Source organism: Ictidomys tridecemlineatus, chromosome 3 (genome assembly GCF_052094955.1).
Source record: "Ictidomys tridecemlineatus isolate mIctTri1 chromosome 3, mIctTri1.hap1, whole genome shotgun sequence".
Lineage (NCBI taxonomy): Eukaryota > Metazoa > Chordata > Mammalia > Rodentia > Sciuridae > Ictidomys > Ictidomys tridecemlineatus.
The window spans coordinates 53,588,495-53,604,755 of NC_135479.1; the positions used below are offsets into that span (position 1 = coordinate 53,588,495).

General features: G+C 40.5%; 1 protein-coding gene across 1 annotated transcript in view; it reads right to left on the reverse strand.

Annotated features, from left to right (window-relative positions):
* The window catches only part of Stx8 (syntaxin 8), a 248,456-nt gene that overhangs the window by 215,255 nt on the left and 16,940 nt on the right, over positions 1 to 16,261 (reverse strand). The window contains exon 4 of the mRNA XM_005332866.2: positions 14,032 to 14,142. Coding sequence (XP_005332923.1) covers positions 14,032 to 14,142 — 111 coding nt within the window. The remainder of the gene's footprint in view (positions 1 to 14,031; positions 14,143 to 16,261) is intronic.

Consider the following 16,261-nt stretch of genomic DNA (forward strand, 5'->3'; position numbering starts at 1 on the left):
AAAAGATGATGTATTAAAATGGCAAACAGGGTTGCAGTTACACGGACAAAGGGTGGGGGGAAGGTCAAAGACAATTCCTTTCCTAAAGTCAGGAAGAATAAGCAATTTTAACATTATCTCCTTGCTTTCAAGTAAAAAATTTAACTTTTCCAAAACCTAGCAACTGGGAAATTGTTTCCTTTGTATTGACTTATAGCTCCATCTTGTGGTCTGTTCAGGACATAACACTCAGAGTGTGCATATATAACAGGTATGTGCACCTATGAGTGCACTTACACGTAAAATATATGATTATATACACAAATATATATGTGCAGAACAAATGTATATGTAGCATATAAATGTATGTACATGAATTTGAAAATATGCCTTTAAGTAAAAATATAAGTAGAATATATATAAAAAAAAAAAGTCACAAGCATAAAGCTCAATGATAACTTACCAAGTGAATACCTTCAGTAAACCACTACCCAGGGCAAGAAATAAAGCATTACCAGAACCTGAGAAGCCCCCTGCATCCCCTTCTATTCACTACTTCCCCCAAAAGGAACCAGTTTTATGATTTATAGTATCATGATAAACTTTGTTTTTTATAGCAATGGCATTCATACAGTTAGCACTCATGTCTGGTTTATTTCACTCAACACGATTGTGAGATCCATCCACAGTGTGGTACAGAGTTGAAAACTGTTCATTCTCACTTGCTGTGCAACATCAGGGTATGAACACGCCCTAACATATTTGGCCCTTATGCTGTGGAGGTCACTGGGTGGTTTCCAGGTGGGACTATTACGAACAGCACTCCTATATTCTTGTATGTATTTTGTACAGTTCTGTTCTAATATAAAGTTTCCCAAAGAGTACACCAGTAGGATAGGAGAACTCCAGACCACATTCTAGCAATATTTGTTATGCCTGTCATCTTATTTTAGCCCTTTTTACAGGTATAATGGTATGATATTGTGGTTTTAGCTTGCAATTTCCTGATGACTAGTAAAGATGAAAACCTTTTCTGTTCATCAGCTATAGGATATGCTCTTTTGCGAAGTTTAAGTCCTCTGTCAATTTTCTCCTCTAGTAGGGTGTCTGCCTTTTACTTGATTTATAGGGGTTCTTCATATATCCTGGATATATTTCCTGGGTCAGACATATGCCCTGCTAATACAGATTTCCATTCTGTGGCTTGTCTTTGCTCTTCATAGTATGTTTAGTAAACAGCATTTCTCATTTGAATGAAGTCCAGTTCATTATTTCCACTTATGCTTAGTAATTCTGGTGAGCTGTTAAGGAAATCTTTGCCTATGCCAAGGTCATAAAGACATTCTTCTACATTTTCTTCTAAAAGCTCTCTTCTTTGACCTTTCTCATTTACAACGACAATACTTTTTTTTTTTAAGGTATAGTGATAGCAGGGAGCAAGATACTTTTGCATATGGACATCCAGTTGACCTAATATCATTTATTGGAAAGACTACCTTCTCCATTGCATTCACTGTCACTTTTGTCATAAATCAGATGTCATGGGCGGGATTGTGGCTCAGTGGTAGAGTGCTTGCCTTGCACGCGTGAAGCTCTGGGTTCGATCCTAAGCACCACAAAGAAATAAGTAAAAATAAAGATATTGTGTCCATCTACAACTAAAAAAATTTAAAAAAAAAAACAAATCAGGTGTCATGTGTGTCGGGGACAGATTATGGAGTCTCTATTTTGTTCTACTGGATATTTGTCCTTGTGCCAACATGGCACTACAGGTTTATGACATCTTAACAGATAATGCAGATCTTCCAACCTTTTTTTCAAAACTGCCTCAGCTCTTGTCTGTTTGCACTGCCATGTAAGCTGTAGATATAATCAACTTCTCGAATGACAAACTAAAATCCAACCGGGGATTGTAAGTGGGTTTGCCCTGTATCAGCAAACTAATTCAGAGAGAACTGACCTTTACAATATTGAGTCTTCTCATCTGATTTACAGGGGTATAATCTATTAAGTTTATTTTAGCTTCTCCAAATAATGCTTCATGGTTTTCAGTCTAAAGATCTCCTTTAACTTATTCCTAAATATTCCATGTCACTTTAAATACAATTAATAGAATCTTTTTTAAAATTTTTTTTTTAAATGATTTGTTTGTTGCCTGGCTCTTAATACCTTCTCAGGAGAGAAGCTTCCAGGTTGCTTCTGCTCACCACCTGCAGATAGCCTGTGTGTTCTTCTATTTCCCGTGGTAATAGCTGGTACCTCCGTTGACTTGATGGGTGACAAGCAGTTACAGTGACTAATATTTGTTCAGATCTGAAGGTCTTTGGTTTCCTTTGCTTGATCAACCATCCAAATGATTTCCTTATAGCTGGTCTCCATCTAAAAGACAACCTGCTAATAAAGCTCCCTTCTATCCTCCGTGTGTATGCGAGGAGACCAATCCAGACTAAATGCCTACTGAGACCCCTTCAAGCAATAACCAGTCTCGTAAGCACACATATTCCCCCAAAACTTCAACTACAACTTTGCCAAGTTCTCAGTGAAAGATATTTAACTAGGTATAGCATTCTATTTCATTATCTCCACGATATATTAAGCATAAAAAGGTGCAAAATAATGTATTATAATTCATATTAAAATTTAAAAAGGTGAGAGACTGAAGACAGCTGTATCTTGGTATATAGAGAATCTCTTTGGCAGGATACACAAATGACTATTAAAAGTGGCTTCCTTTATAAATTTTTAAAATTTGTTTTAATTAGTTATACATGACAGTAGAATGCATTTATGCACTTCGATGTATCATAAAAAGGGTATAATTTTTCATTTTTGATTGTACATGTTGTAAAATCAGTGTCATGCAATCATATGTATAAGGTAATGTTTGTTTCATACTGCTCTCCTTCCTCCCATCCTTTTACTCTCCTCTACCTAAAGAGACCCTATTCTTCCTTAGTGCCTCTCCCTTATTGTGAATTAGCATTCAAACTCCTATTTCTCAACCATTTCCAGGTCATAGCCCCAGAAAAAAAAAAAATGCTATGATCTGAGGACACGAGCAAAGTGCTGCAGCCAGTCCCCAGGGCTGAGGGATCACTGGCTGGCCTTGCCCATGTCCCCTCCATGACGCACTGGTGGCAGATCCATTCCCAACTAGGGAAAGGCAGGGGCCAGGCCTATTCCCTACTCTGAACAGATCTCTTGGTGTGGAGACCATGCACAATACATTTTTTTGTGCATGAATGAAAAAAATGGCTGCCTCTGGAAAGGAAATGGGAAGCTGCATGTCAGAACAGGGAGCGGAATCTCAACTTTCATCTATTCTCATTTGTAAGTCGACTTTTTAAAACAGAACATGCTACTTTAAAAATAAATTTATATTTTTAGGATATTCTTCAAAAACAATCTCTTCCATTATTCCATTAGTTCCCATAAACCACTGGGAAACCGTATTCATTCCAGTGTCAACATTTTGGCCTAATAATCTCTTCTACCAAGAAGAATCATAGAACTGGGGTAAAGCAGTTTCCTACCATGCACAAAGCCCTGGGATTAATCCCCAGCTCTGAGAGGGAGGGAGGAAGGGGGAAGGACAGAGGGAGAGAAAAGGGAAAGGAAGAGCGAGCCAGGTGTGGTGAAGCGTGCCTATATACCCAGCAAGTTCGAAGGCTGAGACAGGAGGACTACAAGTTCGAGGCCAGCCTCAACAATAGCAAGGCCCTAAGAAATTTAGTGAGATCCCGTTTTAAGCGGGCGGGGAGGTGAGGAAAAAAAAAAAAAAAGAGATCCCGTTTTAAAAGGGGGGTGGGGTGGGATGTGGCTCAATGATTTAGTGCCCCTGCGTTTAATCCTCTGAACCAAAAACAAAAAAATAAAACTGTCATATGATATAACCATATGGTATGGCTAATATCAGAATACCAGCAAATATATGCCAGCTTTTTCAGGCCAGTCCCTATTTCAAATACTACTCCTGTTGTCATACTATCACTTCATATACCAAACTAACCTGTGTCATTTCTCCACAATGTGAGGATCAGAAGCTATTCCTTCTTAAAATATAATTAAATGGGAATTAACAATACACAAGATTACCTGCAAAAGAAACCAGATCAAACAAACTGTAAATCTGGTATTGTTATAACTGGTCAAACTTCAATACTCCTCCTCTACCTCTTTTGGAGGATGGTGATAGGTATAAACACCCCAGCTTCTTAAAGTAAACTGGAGAGGAAAAGCCACAATCTAGTTTCTACTTGAGCTTACATAAATTATTCAAAAGGTCAGTGAGCTGCTGCTACTTTGGGATTTCAGGAACAGGCAAAGTAGCAGGACATGAAGGTTCTTACTAAGGTCAAAGAATTGAAGAACTTTTGAGTTACTGATTCTTCAAAAAAAAAAAAAATCAAGATAAAGAGAGCTATTGGTAAGGGAGCTGTGGAGCAGGTCTGATGCAGCCACTGCGGCTCACCCACCCAGCAGCCTTAGGTCTCTTCTCTCCCTCTATCAGAGCCTCCACCCAGAGAGCACGGCCCCATCCTGGTTTTCAGTTCAGGAAAACATCTATCCAGAATAAATCAAGCTACTCACAGCAGCCCCACACCCTCATGGTTTCTGGTATAACACGGTCATATGATACAACCTAGTCTACTTCTATTTTGAGCCAAAGTCAACTGGGAAGCTTCTGGGAAGTGCTTCATTCCTCTTAAAAAATGATTTGAAAATACAAGAGAACCAACAGAAAAAGACATTCAGAGAATTTTAAAAATGGCTTTAATATTAATAACAGACATCAGCAAAAAAAAGCTTTCATACAAATAATCAAAAAAGCATTATGGAAGAAATAATCAGGAATAAATTTAATGTGTTAAATTTATTTGAAGAACACACTACTAATAGATAGCATGAACAAATAACATGTGGGGGTTAGATCCCATGTTCTTAGATAGGAAAATAACATAAGGGATTTTAAGATTTAATATAATCTCATTTTTTTTTTAAACCCAGGATTGAACTTAGGGGCACTCACCCACTGAGTCACATCCCCAGCCCTATTTTTGTATTTTATTTAGAGACAGGGTCTCACTGAATTGCTTAGCACCTTGCCTTTGCTGAAGCTGGTTTTGAACTTGCCATCCTCCTGTCTCAGCCTCCCAAACTGCTGGGATTACAGGCATGCACCACCACACCCAGCACAATCCCAAATATTATAATTATAAAACGAAAGTACTAGGAAAAACAGAAGAATTACTTTGTAACCTTAATTCACCGTATGTAGTAATATTACCATCATTATATATTAGTTTGGAGTAAGGATACAGAAGTTTAATAACTCTCCTTGGGGAAAACCACAAGGAAACAGGCACTCACAGAAATTGTTGGCACAAATCTAAATCGTTTCTAGCCCTCTGAAAGGCAACTTGCCAAATGCTATCCAAATTACAAATGCACACACATCTTACCCAGTCATCCTACTTCTGAGATCTAGAGATATGTGCAAAATCTCTTACACTATGATTCTATAATAGACTAAGAACAAACCTATTAATAAACTAGTTAATTATGGTATGTGTACACAATGAAATATTCTAAGCCTATAAAAACTAATCACAAAACTGTCCTGAGTGGGAAAATTTCCCAAGATATTGACCAGGTGACAGAAGGCTGTAGAATGGCACAGAGCATGCTAGCACTTGTGTGAAAGATGGAGGAAAATAAAAAATATATTTGTATTTGTCGGTAAATGCTTAAGAGAACCCTGGAATGAGGATGTGCTAAAAATGAATAGTAACAACTGTGTTGAGGAATAAGGAACAGTGATAGGGTCTTCAGTGAATCCTGTTAAGTGCTTTTTAGATTTCTTAGCCACATGAGTATCTCACTTATTTAAAATATCCCCTTCCTCTGCTTGTAGTGTGCCTTCAGGCTGCTACAGCTATTCTGAGACCAGAAGAGGAGTCAGTCTGAAGAGAAAGCCAATATTCTGAGGAAAGCAGAATGAAGAGTGCCAAGAACCAGGATGCTGGGCTGGTGCAGTGGCACACACTTGTGATCCCATCCACTCCAGAGACAGACCGGAGGGTTGCAGGTTCCAGGATAGTCTTGGCAACTGAGCAAGACCCTGCTTCAAAATGAAAAAAATAAGAGGGGCTGGGGATATAGCCCCATGGTAAAGTATCTCCGGGTTTAGTACCAAAGACACAAGGAGAAAAGAACCCGGATCCTGGGTGGCATCAGTGGGCTGGTAAAGTCATCAACCCTTTCCCTGCTTTAACTAGGAATGTATTACACAGGATGTAATTACAGCATTGCATGTCTCTTGTGGTCGAGGGCAGTGTATATTACTATAGTGACCTAAATACAGGCACCCATTTAATTGTTGGGGTGTGCAGTAGGATAGGTACCATCTCCTCTACTCAGACCCTGTACTTAGTACTCCTCCAACTACCACAGAAACACCACATTTACACACCTGTTCACACTCATTTCATCGTGGTGTGATGTTTGTTTTGTTTCCCTTACCTGACTGACCTCTTCAAGATGAGATCGGGCATTATAAATGAACAAATCCCACCTCGTGTGTTTCTATTAACTTCCAATTCTAATCTTTTTGACTGAGAAGGCAGCAAGACTATACCAGAGTGACTTATCTCTCCCTTAAATTACTCAAAAACTGAGGCAGACAAAGATGCGTGTCCCATTTCAGTTGCTTCTTGAGCACAGAAAAGGATTATAGTCTCCAGCCTCTCTCACTAGTCGGAGCCACATGACTCGTCAATGGGTTGAATGTAAGAAGCCTGCAGGCCAAAGCATGCAAGAGGGTGAGTTCTCCACATTCCTTCTCTGCTCCAATCAGGGGAAACATGGAGTTCATGTGTCATGACCGCACAGCCTTAAGATGGAAACAACGGGAATCTGAGTCACACCTTCCAAGAGAACTGCCAGACCTAACACAAGGCAGGAAAGAAAGCTTTCACGTATTAAAAGCCTGACATTCCCAGGTCTGTTTAGGTATCACAGCACAACCTACTACATCCTGACTCAGTCAACCTTTCAATCAGAAAAACTTTGCTTTCTACATACCTAACTCTGTGTTGGGCATGCTGGGAGACACAGAAGAAAGTAGAACAATGTCCATTCATTAAAAACTCATTTGGCAGTGTGTAAGCTTTGATCCTTGCCCCAGTTATGGAAAATCTTGATCAAGATACAAAATACAGGGCTGGAGTTGTGGCTCAGCAGTAGAGCACTTGCCTAGCTCATGCAAGGCCCTGGGTTCAATCCTTAGCACCACATAAAAATAAATAAAATAAAGGTACCATGTCCAGCGACAACTAAAAAATTATATATAAAAAGATACAATATACAAGTAGAGTGTGGTGGCACACTCCTGTAATCCAAGCGGCTTGGGAGGCCGAGTTAGGAGGATCAAGAATTCAAAGCCAACCTCAGCAACAGCGAGGCCCTAAGCAACTCAGCAAGACCCCGTTTCTAAATAAAATACAAAAATAGGGCTGGGATGTGGCTCAGTGGTCGAGTGCCTTTGAGTTCAATCCCTAGTACCAAAAAAAGAGATACAAAATATACGCTTGTCAAAAAAGAAAAATGACTCAGTATTAAACCATGGGGCCTCCCTAGCAAAACAGGTTTCCCACTGATACTCTCTCAAAGCACAACATGCTTTTCTCCTGAATTTACTTACTGATTTAATATTTTTTATTTCATTCCACTGTATATTCCACATCACTGTATGTATGGGTAACCAAGATGGGCAACTCAGCTTAGTTGCTAAATGTAGGTGTTTTGTGTTTTGCTATTTGGCTTTTTGACACCACATTTCCAGCACAGTAGGCACCCAATAGACAACTATTTAAGGAAAGAAGGTTTTACCACTACATTCTTGCTTCATTAAATTAGCAGGCATTAATTAATCTCTTTAATATTCTCCACTGTCCTTAATACCTCTTTGGCCCAAGCATCCTTGAACTTTTTCAAACAGAAGGAAACAAAACATTACAAATCTCGGCACATTCATGTCAGAAAAACTAGGAGTTACCATATTTCTGGGCATAAATAAAAGCAACAAATATTTATGACTTATCAATGAGCTGGCTCATGATGCCAGTATAATTCCTCAGCAACTTCCTGCTTCTAGGAGAGTATGTTAGTCGTGGGTTAATAACATTAAAGAACAAAGTATAAATTAATGATTCTTTAGGAAATTCAATTATTCTCAGACAAATCCTCCTTATAAACCAAGTGTTGAACTAAAACACTCAATGGTTTAAGAGGAGGAAGGGGTATTTTTCACATAAGATTTCATGTAAATTTTTCTTTTGCCCATTAGGCCCACCCATATGGTGATAGGAAACGGACATTAGATATACCATGGGTTTTTTTTTTCCAGTAGCTTAAGAAAGAAATATATGTTGGAAATGAAAGATGTACTCTAAGAAAATGTGGACGTTTCACTGATTTTTGCAACTGGTCCTCTTAACATATTCTTCCTGACATATAACTACTATCTTAAACTCTAAATAACTTCCTCTTCCCTATAATCCTCTACCTAGTTGGTGGTGTGAAGATTAAAGCTTAGCCAATTAGCCACCCACTGCAGCTGAGTTAATCACATAATCTTTAAGATGGTCACAGAGCAGTGGAGTATGCAATGATTTTTCTTTCTCTTTACAAAGATTTAACTAATTGTAAGACTTAGCAATGCTCTCAAATATAAAAGGCAGTGGGCTTTTAAATCAGAAGCTGTGTCACTGCTTTATGAGTCAGGGCTTATCTTCTTCTAAGAGACATTGTTGCACAGAGACTTGTTTAACGAGTTGCCAAATGCCCTAAATTAGTCAACCATTGCTTATTTGGACCAAGGATTACTGCTCTAGAATAATGACCAGTAATCCTAAGGTAAAATGAAGATTCTATCACATGACAGCTACACATTCAATCATGTGATTGGCACATTAATGTTTAAAGAAAATGCTAATCCAAACCGAAGTTTGACAATACTCTTCTCCCCTTAATAAGGCCACATCTGAGGAGGAAGAGCAAAAAAGAGAAGAGCCGGGCAGGAGGACTCTCGGGCATGAGGATGGGGAGGGAAAGAGTTGCAAATAGGAAAGAGGGAAACTGAGGTAGGGAACTCTAGGAAGGCAGAGGGGCTCATGGGGTTCCAAGTGAGCTCTGGTAGAGCAACTGATTTTGAGGTATTGCTGGTAAATATTACAGGGCTCTGAAACATTGGCTAGCAGATTAACCCCAGTTCTTTAACTTGTCAATGCAGCACTAGCAACAAAATTTATCACAGGGCGAGTAACATTTTCAAGTTCTGACAAGGCCTTCTGGCCACTGTGTTTCTGCAGTCATGGCGTAAGAGAAACATGTGCTCCTGGCCCATCCCAAAGTGACAAAGTAACCAAACTAACCTCCTAATATCAAGAATTTCAGAAGTAAACAAAAATGTTGGAGAAGCCCTAGGAATCAACTGTGAGAAGAACTCAGAAAAATCTTTGAGAGCCACTGGAGACACCCGAGAAATCAACTGGCAAAAAAGGGGATGGAGTTTCTCCAGGGATTGAAAAGTCCTAACGGTTGGTATTAGAAATGAGTGGGCAACCCGACAATCAGGAGGCCAGAACATATGGTCAAATTATGAGCGGAAACTGGTCGTGTCTATGACTGAATCCAGACGCTCAGAGCTGAAGCTTGGTCCAGGCAAAACAATGATTAGGTATGAGAAGTCAGGGATAGGACAGGACTCAAGGATGAGGGGGAAAAAAAAAAAGCAAAAATAACACTGACATAAGCAGGTGAAAGAAATCAAAGACCAACAAACACTGAATCTAAGCTGAACTATCTTGGCCTCATTCATGCAAATCATGGTTACTCTTATTGCTGATCTGAAGTCAGTGATGGTGCAGTCCTCCCTGATCAGCTGGATCAATGCAACTGCAGTGCACATTTCTGTAACCCTTCTACAAGGTTCCCTGGAACTTTTTCCTGCAGTTATTTCAGAGTGATTTTACCTAGTATTCATTTCCTTATTGACTCCTCTGGGATGTCTATTACACTTTTTGGACAAGTATCTGCAGACATATTCCTGTTCGGGTGAATGCAGTAGTCTAAAGCAATCTTAGCCCAATAAGAATTCACCAGTGGAGGTGAAGAGGAATTCACCTTCCGGGCCATCTGCCATTCTCTTTCATTTTTTTTTTTTTTTTTTAAATCTGCAATGACTTTCTTGGTGGCTGATATCTATTTGTCACAATGTTGTCTTACTGTTGGCCATACTGAATGCCATGTGGAATGGATCATCACCATCTGTCATGTCCATTAGCATCTCCTCCCCATCACTCCTCAGTAATCATTTCTCCTCTGCAATGTTTATATACTTTTTAAACAAAATTCTTCTGAAAGCTTATTCTGAATGATTCTAGAGTTATTCCTAAATAAAAAAGACTAGTATATATACATACATCCCTCAGTTTCATGTTGAGAGCATGTACATAAGTCTGGCCAGTTACCTTAGTTATTCCAATGCTCAGGACTTCACTTATCTTTGCTTCACATTTTCTCAGTCTGATCTCTCTGCCCCCAAGTCACCCCGACCATTCACCAGCAAACCAATTAGTAACAGCTTTAGGCCTCCGTTTGTATCAGCTACATGCACTGAAGAGCAGGGGCATCCTAGTGGTAGGATTTAAGAGGACTTCAGAAGGCCTCCGTCCAAAAAAACCAACCAACAAAAAAATCCATCCCTGCTACTGATGTGCCAATTTCCCCCAAATTCTCCCCCAATTAATTTATTTCAGTTTAAATTCTAGGATTCAAGTAGGCTTTGGTTAAAATACCTCCATAAGACAATCACTGCCAAACGCTGATTCCACAGCCAAATTAATGTGAGATTGGCTAAAAGGACAATAGGCAGCAAGCTGAGCACTGATTAAAGAGGACACAGAACAAACAAGATTTGGAAGGGGAGATGGGCGGGCAGAGCACCAGGTACAGCACATGGACCAAGACTGATAGAGGAGGTCAGGAGCCTGCAGAGCATTTGGGGTAACAAGACAGAAGGTCTCCACTGCAAGGAAGCAACATGAACACCTTCCTCACCTGGGGGAGACACAATGCTGCAGTAATGTCACCCTGTATATACAAGGGTTTTAAAGCCTGCAGCCCTTAACATGGCAAACAACGATGAAAAATGGGCAAAACACATACCCCAATTTAAGGTCAATGATTCTGAGGCCCAAATGATTGGGGAACAACTAAGCTACAAAGATGAGTCCTTCTGAAGCCTAGTTCAGCTCCTTGTATGGTACAATGAAATTTAGAATTAAACCTTCTGAGCCTTAGTTTCTTTTCTGTAAAGTAGTATATTGTGAAGATCTCCTGAGCAAACACACAGGAAAAACTAAGCATAATGCCTGGCATGCAGAAAACCAACAGCAGGTGTAGACTACTGAGATCTCTACACTGTGCCACGAAAGGAGATAGCGGCTCTCACTTGCTACCTATTAGACTCACCTGGGGAGTGTCCTCCAGGCTTACTGCTAGCCAGGCCCTACCCCAAGATGACTGGTCAGACTTGCCAAGTATACGGTCCAGACACTAGTATTTCTCTGTCTCCTTCTGTTTTTGGTAAGCCCTTTAGTAATTCTGATGTAGAGTGCTACAAACAATACAAAGAGTATTTCTCAAATTATAGCATTGCCTTCGAGTCGTCTGATGACCTTGTTAAAATACAGATTTTGATTCAGCAGGTCTGGGCTGGGGTGTTGGTTTCTGAATGTCTAACAAGCCTCCAAGTGACGCTGATGCTACTCCTCTGCAAGCCCCACTTGGAATAGCAAGGACACAGAGATCACAAGAGAAATGAGGGGAGAGAGAACAGACAGGAAAGAGGGGACCAAAACAATAACTAAACAAAAACCATAAGGGCTGGACCGGTGGCACACATCTGAAATCCCAGCTACTCCGGAGGCTGAGGCAGGAGGATCACAAGTTTAAGGGCAGCCATAACAATTTATTGAGGCCCTGTCTCAAAATTTAAAACAGCAGACATAGCTCAGTGAAGAACACTTGTCTAGCATGTGTGAGGTCCTGGATTCTACCCCCAGCTCTTGCAAACAAACAACCCCCAGGAACCCTCTCCCCCTGGTAGTGCATGGCTAGGGTTTGCTAATTCTCAAGCTGGCCCGTTCAACAGCATTAAATTACGCAGTTAACGAAGAGCAATAAATGGCGTCTGGTGCCTAACGGACTCTTTCTGCCCCTATCCCCACCCCCGCACCCCAACCCCTAACAAACTCTCACCAAATGCTAACAATTTATCATGCTCACCTCTGCCATGACCAAGTACGGTTATTTAAATGCTTTCTCTCCGTTCTGACCATCTTTTCTCTCTTCTTGATCCCTTCTCCCCCGTGAAACATGTCCCCCCCCCAGCATGCCTCTATTAGTTTTTTACTTTACAGTTTTATTGTTGAAAATATATTTACCTAATCTGATTTCTCTTTTTAACTGATTTGTTCTAATTTGTTAGACACAATGGCAGAATGCATCTATTCATTTCTTAACTAAATAGACCTCTTCCTTCAGTGTAATGCCCCTCTTGGCTCCTCTGCTCACCTGTTCTATTCGTCAGTCAGGACCCCCGTCGTCATCCACTCACTTCACCCTGCATCCACGAGCCTGAACACTGCAGAGACTATCACGAGCCACAGTCAGTCAGCCCACCACAGACTGCGGTCTCCTAGGACACTACCAAGAGAGGAGCACAACTCCTCCTTTTCTGAAAACCTTGAACTGCCTCCTCCTAGGACGCCCGGGACCAGTGGGAAAGAACGTGTTGGATCTTCTCTTAGTCCTAGGGCAGGTTTTATAATCCTGGATGCTTATGAGAATCACCTGAGACACCCCGCCCACCCCACCCACTGGGCCTGAGCTGGGGTGGAGCCTGGTATTGTGAGGCTAAGGTCAAAAAACATTGCCCTGAGCCAGGCACAGAGGTGCATATCTATAATTTCAGAGACTCAGGAGGCTGAGGCAGGAGGATCACAAGTTCAAGGCCAGACTCACCAACTTACAGAGACCCTGTCTCAAAAAGGATTGGGGGAGCTGGGGTTGTGGCTCAGCGGTAGAGCACTCACCTAGTATAGGTGAGGCCTGTGGGGTTCAATCCTCAGCATCACATAAAAATAAATTAATTAACAATACTGTATCCAACTAAAAAATAAAAATTAAAAAAAAAAAGGATTGGGGATGTAGCTCAGTAATTAAGTGCTTCTGGGTTCAATCCCCAGTACCAAATAAATAAATAAAACACAACACCACTGCCCTCAGGAAACTTATTATTCCTACTAGGAACTAAGCAGAAACTAGCTGCCTCTCCACAGTGGACACATACCCTTCTAGGATGGTTTCCACAATGAAGTTAAGAGAGTTCTAGAAGCAGAGGGCAGGCCAACTGCAAAGAGGTAACAATTTATGGCTCATTAACCGTAGCCTTGAAAATTAGACCCTTCTCGGGGTCTTCCAACAGGGCTCAATTCTGAGCAGCTGTGAGCTCTTAAGAGTGTGAATCACTCCGTGGCAAAGAGCCAGGGAAAGAATCCAACCAACTCACTCCCCTACCTCCAGTGAGTCCTAGACTACAGTCTTATCAGACACATTTTTTTTCAATGCCAATTTAAAAACAAAACTCATTTCCCCACACTGATAAGTAATAACTTCAGGAGTTTATAGGCAGCTAACAATGCAGAAAACTCAAGCATTAAGAATGCAAATCAAATTTTCTGACACTGTATTCTGCCTGTGATCAAAATCTCAGGTGATTCTCATCCACCCAATATGGGATGCTGCTGAACATACCAAAGTTTACTAAATCTAGAAAATAAAAACTAAACTGAATAGAAATTTAGTCAAATACTACAAATGAACCAAAAAAATTTTATAAAGATCTGAAACCATTCAAGAAAAAGTTTTAATAACAGCAAGTAAATCTGCACCAGCCAAGTAATTCCTGTAAAGAAAATATCATACCTGATTAGGTCTGGCTCTGCACCCTCATTCTTAAAGGATGCCAGAAGTAGTCTCTCGCGCGTTACAAGATCATCCAGTAGGTTCTGTCTTCGATCCCCTTCCAGTTGTGTTCTGCAGACACCTTGTTAAGGTCCAGTGGTAGATGGGTTACCTGATTTTACCTATTATGTTATGAAATGACCTATTCAAGTCACCGGCAGCTCTTACACTCCAAACACTTCTATCTAGAAGAGAACCTATTCTTTAGCTTCTCCTGCTCTGACCTTCAACTCCACAGATCCTCCAGGTAAATGACCTTGCCAGCACTATTGCAAAGGAATGTATAAATGCTGACATAGATCATTATATCACCACATAAATTCTTGCACTGAGAAATATACAAGGTAAATGTTTTCCTCCTGGTGACCTGTCAACAGGACAGTCTGGCTCAGTGATTCTTTAGGTTTTGAGTTTTAGATGTTAGTGTTCAGGGGGTAAGATAGGGGTGGGGATAGGACTCAGTGTTAGAGTACTTGCCTAGCATGTGGGATGCCTGGGATCAAACTGGATGAGGGAGTGCTCCAAGATACCACATTTTGAACTGCCTGCTTTTTGACACCTAGTAGTAGACCTGGAAAATAGATTTTAAAGTACCACTGTGTGGAATAATTTGCTGTAAAAATTGTCACCATCAATTCCTTGTTCATTTATATTACATGATCTCCAAGGAAAATTACAAAGAAATTCTTGTAAGCATACTCAAGTAGGAGTTTAAAAGACTATAGTTTTAGTCCTGTTTTGTCCACTGTCTATGATCTTGAACCAGTTACTTCGGTCTTGGGTGGGGGTTTCTTTCTATCTGTAACACTAGATCATCTGTTACATTTTTCAGCACTATTCTTATTTATTTATTGGTACTGGGGATTGAACCCAGGAGTATTCTATACTGAGCTACATCCTCAGCCCTTTTTATTTATTATTTTGAGGCAAGGTCCTGCAAAGTTGCCTAGGCTGCCCTGGAACTTGTGATCCTCCTACCTCAGCCTCCAGAGTACCTGGAATTACAGGTGTGGGTCACCATGCCCAGCTTTCCAGAACAATTTCATAAGTGATGGTTAAAAAATAATAACAACAATAAGGGCTGGGGCTCAGTGGCAGAGTGCTTGCCTAACATGTGTGAGGCCCTAGGTTCGATCCTTAGCACTGCATACAAAAATAAGCAAATAAAATAAGCTGTCCATCTATAACTACAAAAATTTTTTTTAAAAAAATAACGATAACAAATCAGAATCTAATCCAAAAGTTTTGGGTTTTGGTGCTGGGGACTCAATCCAGGACCTCCTGAATGGTGCTAAGCGTGCACTCTACAACTGAGCTATACCCTCAAGCCCCTAAATCCAAAGTTTCACATACTAGTTTTCCTGAAACAAATCACACATATTCTGCTAGGCTTAAGGGTGTGTGGGTAAGTGTGTGGGGGGGATGCATTATGAAAAACAAAGTAAAAGAAATGTTGAAGAAGAAAGCCTTCTCTACTCTCTTTCTTGATGGCAGAAGTTAACACTTCTGAAAGGAGACAGCTGGCACTGGTCACAAAAAAACAAACACACCTCAACTAGGTTTTAACTGGATTTTACACATTTTTATCAAGTGGACTTTGGATTAGGGTTTTGGGCTTTTTTGTTTTGTTCTTGTTTTTGGTTTGGGGGGAGTACTGGGGATTGAACCCAGGGGTGCTCTACCACTGAGCTATATCCCCAACCCTTTTTATTTTTTGAGACAGGATCTCACTAAGTAGCCCAGGCTGGCCTCAAACCTGCAATCCTCCTTCCTCAGCCTCCAGAGTTGTTGGGATTAGAGGTAAGCACCACTATGCCTGGTTGTGATCTTTCTTTTATTAGTCTTGCAAGGCTGGTGATTCAAAACAGCACTGGTCACAAGTCCCTAGTCCTAGTAATAATAGTCAGACATTAGTGAAACTGATGCTTTGGATTTATAGACACTTTTCTTCTTAAAAAAGGCTAAAAAACATTGCATTCTGGCCTAAAAGTTTCCGAGGAATTGACAGAATCAAGTAGTAGCATCATCACTGCCTGGATGGGAAAACTATAGCCCAAGGAATCTATAAATCTTGTTGCTCATTTTGTACATCAACTGGCTGGTAAACAAACCCAGGCAGAAATTTCCCCAACAACAGTTGTCTGGAAAATCACAAATTCCCCAAACCAATGTAGCTGAGCACTGTTAATGG